We start from the raw sequence: 9641 nt of genomic DNA, 5'->3' as shown, positions 1-9641 counted from the left end.
TTGTAGTTTGTTCTGATTGTAGTCGAGGAAACTGGTCCCCATAAGGGAAAACTAAATTTAATAAAAGTCTGTGATTGCAATGAAAAAACTAGCATTTTTCCCATAGAAATGAATGAGTGGTCCCCATAAAGATATGTTTACCCGACGTGTGTGTGTGTGCGCGCTTGAGTTTAAAAAAAAAGAGAGACATGACTTGCTGGCCCAAAAACCCATCGGCCCACCGGGTTAATGTCCAAGATGCCAGATGGCCAAGCAGCAGCCATTAAAAAAATCATCCATTTTAATCAGAATGTCACTGGTATTACAGTCACGCGTGTTACACCATATCTTTGAAACCAGTGACTAATGTTAATGTAAAGAATGATCAGAAAAAGAAAAGGCTATTTAATATGGAAATTAGAAGTTGTTAATCTTTTATCTGTTTATTTTTCCATTTTGTAAAATAAAATGAAATAAAATTCTGCCACTGCTGTTACATGGTGTGTCACTGGTATTATAGTGCAGTTATGACAAGATGTTTCTTATTTTTGATGAACTATTGTCTTTATTAAGAATATCATACTTGAACTATAAATTGAACAAATTGACAAAATGCATGCCTCATTATGTGAACACCAGTGACAAACTATGTATTTTGCATTGATTCCGTAATTTAAATGCTGAGATACTGTATTGTTTGGAAAACAATGTTAATGATGAAAACAAAGCAAGCCTCATAAGTATAATGGCGTATTAGATTTAGTGTTACCCTGCTAACATATGTGCAAATGAAACAGCCTCTTTTTCAACTAGCAATAATTGTTTTACATAATCGTATGACCTCTACTATAAATGTAGTATATTAACATTCCAAATACAGATGTAATAAGTTTAAACTTTAAACCATTAACATTTAAAATAATTAATAAGTTGGTAGACTGCAATCCAAACTGGAAAGATTAAATTCAGGTAAGGTTAACCTTGCACTCAACAAACCATTTAGAAATGTTGTGTCACTTATCTCACAAAATTGAATAATGCACATGCAAATAATTTAAACATTAGCATATACATTCGTTTTACAGACAAACACCTACAAATGTATTCATCAGTCCAAATTTCATATTTGTCCAGGACAGCAACATGGTGACACTTACATGTATGCCATAGAAAATATACATATTTAACATCTCACTGTTGCAAGATATTTCACAGCCAGTAACATTGCATAGGCAGGAAAGGCATTTTTAACATTATAATATCAGATTTTTTTTCTTTAAAAATATCATTTTGTGCTTCATTTTTAATTAATTAAAAATTATTTCCAGATATTGGTAGAACTTTTGTAGGTAAGAATACTGTGGAGGTAAGAATACAACAACAAGGAAAATGGATTTGAGCAAGAAATTAGTGTAGAAATGCACAATACAGCAGACTGAAACTGAAATATACTGTATGGATATTATGTCATCAGTAAAAAAAGGATAAAGCTGATATTTTCTCTGTATATTTATCCATAGAAATGAAGAGGCTGAGATCCAAGAGCAAAACCCTCATGTTTTACTAAGCTTCTGGACAGAACAGAAGGACTTACAGTAACTCAGCCAGACCCTGCTGTGTTCCTATCTGTTCTAATCATAGATATAAGGAGTTGGAAGAGATGGGGAAACTGGAACATGTGTGTCTGGGGCAGCAAAAACTGGAATTATACACAGGGGGGCTAGTATTTTTCTAAACCATAAAGGGGTGTAGAAATAGAAAACTAAAGTAGCTTGTTTTATTCCACTCATACTGATGTGGCAGGGATGTAGCTGCACTTGAGGGAACGACGCTCCTCAACTGCCAACCCTTGTCTGCCTTATGGAATGGTCTCGAGCTTGGGTATGAGCTGCCGATCCATCTGCTCGAAGGTTTCATCTCGTTCATTTTTGGTCTCCTGGACCTCACAGGTAGCCTGGTGGTGTGTCTCCCACGTGCCTTCCTTGTACGAGCAGAAACATACATTGCGTTCGTCTATCTCCACCCTCACACCAGCTGGGATCACTATGTTTCCAACGAAGCAGTTTGGTCCTGTAATGGGGAAAACAGTCATTTTTAGACAGTACTTTGTATGCATTTCTGGGTAAACGTTTCACCATATGATAAGTATTTCATGGTACTCCTTATATAATTAAATACATCTGTAGTTTCATTTAATATATCTATAGATACAATGGAGTAGGTGAGAGTTTGAAATTGTGAGACAATAATTTAAACTTAATTTAAACGCAAAGATCTATTTACTAGAGGCTTATTACTGATTCATCCGCATTATTGTTAATATCAGAGTGCACCACTGCAGATAATATGAGCAATTTTTATGTGCGCTTGTTCTGCATGTTTGCTCAGCAAATAATATGTGTGAATGCAATTCAATATGTTTAAAGGTCGATTAAATAATCGTGTGGTTGTGAACCTTTGAAGAGATGTGAGTACTTGCCGTTTTTGCACACAGGACAGCACTGGTGGGGCTCGTATATGGGGTTGACACAATGCAGACCAGGACACTCGGCCACAGTGCAATACACCTCCCTATTAGCGCCGCATCGGCACCTCTCACATGGGGACAACTGGACAAAACAGGCAACACAACGCCGTGGGTAGAGAAGCAATATGGTATTTATTTATTTATTTAGTTTGTTTGTTTATATATAGCTGGCACATGCTGTTCAAGTGAGCAGAATGTAATGACGTACTGCTACTATTTATAAAACAATATGCAATAGCACAGTTTCCAATTGTACTGGAATGTGAACCTGAAGTCAAAGGGATGTGCTGTAGACCATTCTGTTTTGAAACGTTTAAAAATATTTGCAGTGTTGCAGCCGTTGTGAAAAGTCCGAGTGCAATCAACTCAGATAACCGCACTCACAAAACGTCTCTTGTCTAATGAGATTTCTTGGTTGGAACTAACTATAGTATAATTATAAATATTTTCGTAAATTACGTTAGCAAGGTAATGTTGCACCATGACATTATTACCAGAGATTAAATATTACAATATTATTCCAGAATTAAGCTAACATATTTGCTCCTACGATGTACTTTTTACACATTTCGGCTCCTATTTGTTTGAACTTGATTAAGATTAATTTACAAACTATCACGATTTTTCCTATATCTATTTCTAATCATTTCAGTCAATCATAACTCACCGCTTAGCCCAATAATTAAGGTTGCTGCTTAAAAAAACAATATTAAAACAAAAACAGTAATGAAGCAAGAATAATCATCATGTAGAAAATTTTGTAACACATATAAATGATTATATATATATATATATATATATATATATATATATATATATATATATATATATATATATATATATATATATATATATATATAGTTGAGAATGTTACAGTTGACGGCTCTGGCGCCAATTTTGGGGACCATGAGGTGGGGAGGGCTCAAACAGATGTGACAAGTTAAATTTTTTTTTTTCTATAATTAGATAAAATACATTCAAATATTCAAAGTATCGAAAAGATTAGTAGTTCAACTCCAGTTCCAATATCCTTTTACTGTATGTACTACTTTTTTCAAGTTATTCGACATTAAAATACGTTTCACTTTGTATCTTACCATGAATTCCTCAAGGACTCTGTAGGTTTTTCCCTTATGGATACAGACTCGGCTAATAGCTTCGCATACCGGGCAGCACGACTTGTAGGTAATACGCGTGCATTTCGGATGAATCCGCGGACAACTGGGTTTTACGCAGATGGGACCATCTTCGGTGCAAGTGCAGGGGCAGGCAGTGTGACCGGGGAAATAGACTTCTCCTATACTGTAGACAAAGCCGTGGTCATCCAGGCACCACTTTCCCCGGTAGTCGCCAAAATCGTAGTCGATTTCGCTCTTGGAATATTCTGCTGCCAAACTTAGAGTCAGAGAGGCGAATACGAAAAGGGAGCGTAAGGCGTAAGAGCTCATCGTCGCTTCAATCCCACGATCAGTCTATCTGACGCTTATTGCATTTCTATAATGACTACATGCATCGGCAACCAGCTGAGCATTTTTTCTTTCTTCCAGCGAAGGATAAAAAGTGAAATTCTCCGTCAGAAATCTGAATTGCATGAATGTAATGTACTGAATAAAATTACTATTAGCAAGAATGTCAGGTAAGACAAAATTTGTTTTCCACTAGGTCAAACTAAAGGTTCCGTGCTGGGAGGCACAATAAACTACTCAATATCTCTCTGATGGACACTGGCACAGCAGCACAACTAATGACACTGAGATGGATGCAAGGAAATTTTCGGCTTTCACGTTTACCTCTTTCAAAATTTGATTTTGGCAAATTAAGAGCTTGAAACGAAATGTTACAAAAAATGTATAAATAAAATAACCACAATTACAACAGCACCCCCTTTTGCATGATTTATGCTATGATATATTAATTTATGCAAATTAATTTTTCGATTTTAAGTTATTTTAACATAGGAAATTGCAGACCTTATTAAAGGTCTGAAATGATCTGCCTTTAAATTCTGGAATGGCCTTTTCATTATCAGAAACTATTACCTTTTTTCTGTAACCCAAATATAGATAGTCTGTTCACAGCATGCACATGCACACAGCCTCCGAAACAAACACACAGTTGAATTAACAGCTCCCTAAATTAGTTTATAGCAATACTGAATATGATCACATTTACGAAAATTTAATGCAGGTCTATTGTATTAGACTGCATTAGTTTTAGTCTAGTGTTCCTAATAAACTGGAAACTGAGTGTACATAGCTCCTATGATCATAGAGGCACCCAGGTACTTCCACCATGATAAAACAGCGATTTATGGATTAACCTTGTAAAAAGTAACCTAATCTAAATATATAATAATATCTAAATATGTAATAATTTGAACGACAACAACTAATCTCCAAATACAGACAATATGTCAGAGAACCAGCTAGGACATTTCTATCCACTGTTTTCATCGTCTTGCTCTCAGAAAAGACCCTTCACTTTGTGTACCACCGCAGCAGATCTACAGAGGATTCAGTTTTACTAGCAGTCAGTTCTACTGGTTCACTTGGACAACGAAATGTTCTAGGTCAGGATATTGTTTATACTACACTTCAGAATTCTTTTGTATTAGTATGGCCTCTATACACGCTTGTTTTCTGGGTCTTTGTGTACTGGCAGATAAACTTCTGGTATTTATATACCAATCAACAACAATAAACAGATATACAGTACATGGCTTTATTTGACACTCACTGTCTACATGACTTACGTTGTCTTAAAGTAAATGACGTAGACCGGCTTGTGAAAATGCCCAGTACTGGGAGAATGGTCTCCAGTCACCTAATACAAAATGGTCTCTTGTGGTAAATTGGTCCTAGGGGAGCAGTCAAACTAAGTATGGTTTAATTTGATCCCCATAATGGTTGCCAATAAGGGTTATGTTACCCCGCCTGGACTGGGAGATCAAAGCCTCTCCCTGGAGCCAGGACTGTGGCGGGAGCTCGAAGGCGAGCGCCCAGTGGCCAGACTTCCACCCATGGGGCTTGGCCGGGTATAGTCCTAAGGAGTATCCTGTGTTCGTCCTCCTCTGGGGTTGATCACAATGTAGATTGGGTGGCAATAAAAAGTAGGGGCCGATCGTCGGCTACCAAAACTGACTCTTGACGCATGGAATGTAACCTATCTGGTGGAGAATCCTGAGTTGGTGCAGGAGATACTAGATATAGTCAGGCTCACCTCAACACAGCTTGGGTTCTGTAACTCTTGGGGAGGGGCTGGACAATATTCCATTCTGGAGTTGCACATGATGAGAGATGGCGGGCAGGTGTGGGTTTACTTATAGCCCCCCAGTTTGGTGCCAGTGTGTTGGGGTGAAGAAAAAGATTGCCTCTCTTCAACTTTGAGTCTGAGGATGACTCTCACTGTTGTCTGTGCATATGCACCAAATACCAGTCCAGAGTATCTGATAGGTCTGAATTTGTACTCTCTGGACCTGAACTTTCTACCCCTGTCTGTAATGGATGGTGTAAATACGGGGCAGATATGGTAATATTCAGTATACAGCTAACCCAAGTATGGCCCTTATCTATTTCAAATCCAGAGAATGGATTCAGACTGGTATTGGTCCTTTGCACAAAAAGATACCAGGCCAGGTTTATGGATCTGTGGCAATTTCTGAACAACATTTCACTCCATTTTTGCTGGCCTCTTTAATTGGAGCCTGAGCCAGTGTATAGTACATACCTACCTGCTTTAAATCCTCAATCATCATTCCAATTGAATAGGAAAACAGAAAATCACTTGCTGAATGACTTCCGCCTCTCTAACCTCTGTAGTTATGTAGTTCTTTGAGAAAATCACCCAAACCTTCTACAGTTTGCTTACAGATCAAACAGATCTGTCGAAGACACCATCAACATAACTTTGCAATATATATTTTTTTAACTCTTGGCTCATTCATCTATAAAATACCAATTCCTTGTCCACAAACAGAATATTGGCAAACAAGTGATTTTAATCTTAATAACAATGTAATATAACTTAATTCCCCACCGCCACACACACAGGTTTATAATTATATCTTTGTGGGGACTCTCCATTCATTTCTACTGGGAAAACTCTAATTCCAACATGACAACCTTAACCCCTTCTCAGCCCCATATGTCACTGCATTCGAAACAGCTGATCAACATTTGATGGAATGTGATATATAGTGGAACCCGCTTATACTGATCACAGTTACAGTGATCAACCACTTAAATGGATCAAAAAGCTCGGAACAGAATCATTCCTATACAAATACTGTTTAAACAATTCGATTTTAGTAATCAAGCAATCCGCATAGGGTGTTCATTTTGAGTATTTTTGTACATGTCAATATACGGGAAAAAAATTTACCTATGCTAATTATTATTATTTCTTTACTCTACTTTGATAAGCCTATTTTGCCTTGCGGTAACTGTACTGTGTTGAAGCACAGAGCAGACCGAGGAATCGCAGCAGCGGCGAATGAAAACAACAAGAGGCGGACTGACACAAAGAAGTTCTTTATGTTCCTCCTTAAAGGGACCACACAACAAGCAACAATAACACGAAAACCATGAATGTTAGGGAAACACGGGAAGTTATACTAAGGACGGTAAGGCACACACACGACGGGCAATTTCACGATGGTTAAGACACGTTAGGATCAGGCAAGAATTGAGTACAACCAAAGTTAAAGGCACACGCGACAACCGAATACACAGCACAAGTAGTACAGGTACCTACACTAAAAATAAAAACGGGCTATATATAAGACATATACATGACTATATACACGCGTTCACGAGGCATGCCGAGACGTGCAGATGCCGCCAGCGCTACAGTATTACAGCATACTTGAATTATACATAGTTCAGTAATTTAGTTTATACATTTGAAAAGCTTTTGAAACAGCTGTACTGTTTTTACTATTTTTAAAGAGTGAATAAAATAGTGACACAGTCCGTTCTATTACCTTATATTCATGTAATAAATACACGAATGTCAATTAGATGGTACTCTGCCTGAGACGTAAAGAAAAAGGAAAAAAGTTATAATGATCATCTGCTTATACTGATCAACTTCACCCAGACAGATGCGATCACTACAGTATAAGTGGATTCCACTGTATTAAAAAAAATTCACATTCATGAGTCAGTGCCAGCCATTTCTGTCTCATGACGAGTCCTAAGTGACATACAAGTGATGAAAGTTGGGGTCAGAGAACAGAATCAGCCAGCCTCTCAAAAGCTTATGCTCTAGGGCCAAGTGGGGATGTGATCACCCTGCAGGGTGCAGGATTCCAATCCACAACCTTGCACAGTGTCAAAGAACACTAACTTCTTGAAATTACATCATTAAGAGGTACCAGATCTCCTAAATGTACACTCTTAAGTAAGAGATCGAAATAAACAAAGGAAAACTCCACACACTGAAACCAGGACAGGAATCGTTCTCACAACCCTGGAAGTGTAAGGCTACAAGTATTCAATCACTCTGGAATTTATCAATTTCAAATATTAAAAATAGTATTAGCAAACACATTTTTTTTTCATTTCTTTTTATTGAAACATTTTTTTCTTTGGATTAAAAGCAGGGCTTTTGCCTTTCCTTTTTAATCACTAAATGTTCAAGTTCAAATACTCTACTAACAAGCACAATCCTAGCATATTAAGAAATGCATAGAGAATAACATTTTCCGAAGAGACTTAAACATTACAGGAACCCAAATTAAATGGATATTAGCTTTTATGTCATCACTCTCAATGTTTTTTTTCATCTTTGGTGTCAGAGAAAAGGATCATTTTACTTACCATTACTCATTTTAAATAACAATATTTATATAGGACTCATAATATATAAAGACTGTATCCCTAGTTAGAAATTAATCATTCTTGTGTCAGGTCAAATTGCAATACAGAAATCATTAACTACACCATGACTGGCATTAGAATAAATATGTAAATTACAATAAGTATATAAATTTCCATTGTACAGCGCACATTGCATGAATTATATGTGCAGATCACAAATCAACTAAATGCCTTTCACTGGTCTGTCCACATCAACCCTTTTATTCAACAGCTTGCAGTAAATAAAACCATAAAGGATTAGAATATAAGTCACACCCTTTGTTATTTCTCATATGGTGTCTTTATGTAATGTACAGAATTTTAAGATTCTTTCTTACATCAAGGGAGTTTTCTGAGCACAGTAACATTGTCATAGTAACTGAGAAATAAAAAAAGGGTTAGTCTTAGGCTTACAAGTGAATAAGCGTCACAAAAATGAATGGTTGTGAACTTGCATTAAAACCATATTATACTCCCTGATTGGGTTGAAGGTGTGAGAATTAAATACTGTTTATGTGTGATTTCAGTGTGATGCTCATCTTTGGCACAGCACATCATCAGGCTCTCTTGTCACGGTGTGATGGATGGGATGCTGCGGGATCTCTTCATCACTAGTCGCACTTCCACATCAGGCAGCTCGTCAAGCTGCGTCTGACCACAGCCTTCGTCAGCTGCCGCCATATGCAGGTCAAAGCGAAGTGAGACTGATTTTTTGCGCAGTTTTGGGTTCCCTTGGAAGAAGGACCCCTCCCACTGCTTTATGACAACATCTATCTTCTTTGTCCTGCAGGAAGGAGCAACAGACAGATGGAGAAACAAGAAACTGATGCTGAGCATAGAATGCAGTGATTTATCATCTCATTAATGTCTTTTAACTTCTCCCAGTGTTTTTAAACACACACACACACACACAGTGAAGACTTAGTGATGTGAAGTGCTAGTAGCACCAATCAACATTCAGATCTTAACCCTTCATTCACATCTCCGAGTCATGCCCACCCAACACCCAGTCAACCATGCCATTTTGGAGTCATCTGGCCACAAAGATTTTGTCCTAGTCAGTGTCACTCAGATCTTTAGCACTGCCAATTTCTTCCAAATTCAACATGTCAACTACAAGTGCTAGATGTTACCTTACAGTCTATTACATCCCAGTCTTTGACATGCACTGTTATTCCTAGATTGTCAACATAGTTTGCTTCACTGCATTGTGCAAAAGTCTTAGACGGGAAAAAATTATGCTTAAATTATTTTCTTGTTGGGATAAGACTATATTA

General features: G+C 37.4%; 2 protein-coding genes across 2 annotated transcripts in view; both read right to left on the bottom strand.

Moving 5' to 3' along the window:
- Positions 1-299: 299 nt before the first annotated feature.
- Positions 300-4323, bottom strand: si:dkey-283b1.7 (brorin). Its single transcript, XM_048986960.1, has 3 exons — positions 3604-4323; positions 2459-2588; positions 300-2049 (listed from the first exon to the last, which is right to left on the bottom strand). Exons 1-3 carry the CDS (start codon positions 3952-3954, stop codon positions 1838-1840), a joined length of 693 nt encoding a protein of 230 aa, XP_048842917.1. The 5' UTR covers positions 3955-4323; the 3' UTR covers positions 300-1837.
- Positions 4324-7019: 2696 nt separating this feature from the next.
- The window catches only part of LOC125716086 (citron Rho-interacting kinase-like), a 49098-nt gene continuing 46476 nt past the window's right edge, over positions 7020-9641 (bottom strand). Inside the window, exon 16 of the mRNA XM_048988322.1 lies at positions 7020-9148. Within this exon, the coding sequence (XP_048844279.1) occupies positions 8935-9148 (214 nt within the window). The 3' untranslated portion in view covers positions 7020-8934. The remainder of the gene's footprint in view (positions 9149-9641) is intronic.

The sequence above is a fragment of the Brienomyrus brachyistius genome, chromosome 20, assembly GCF_023856365.1.
Source record: "Brienomyrus brachyistius isolate T26 chromosome 20, BBRACH_0.4, whole genome shotgun sequence".
In the NCBI taxonomy this organism is placed as follows: domain Eukaryota; kingdom Metazoa; phylum Chordata; class Actinopteri; order Osteoglossiformes; family Mormyridae; genus Brienomyrus; species Brienomyrus brachyistius.
Note: the sequence above shows the minus strand (reverse complement) of the source record. Positions and strands in the feature narration are given on the sequence as shown.

Coding starts and splice junctions, on each gene's coding strand:
- si:dkey-283b1.7 (XM_048986960.1), bottom strand. CDS start 3,954: ATGAGCTCTTACGCCTTACGCTCCCTTTTCGTATTCGCCTCTCTGACT. Junction 2,589..3,603: donor GAGTCCTTGAGGAATTCATG/GTAAGATACAAA, acceptor TGTTTTGTCCAG/TTGTCCCCATGTGAGAGGTG. Junction 2,050..2,458: donor CTGTCCTGTGTGCAAAAACG/GCAAGTACTCAC, acceptor TCCCCATTACAG/GACCAAACTGCTTCGTTGGA.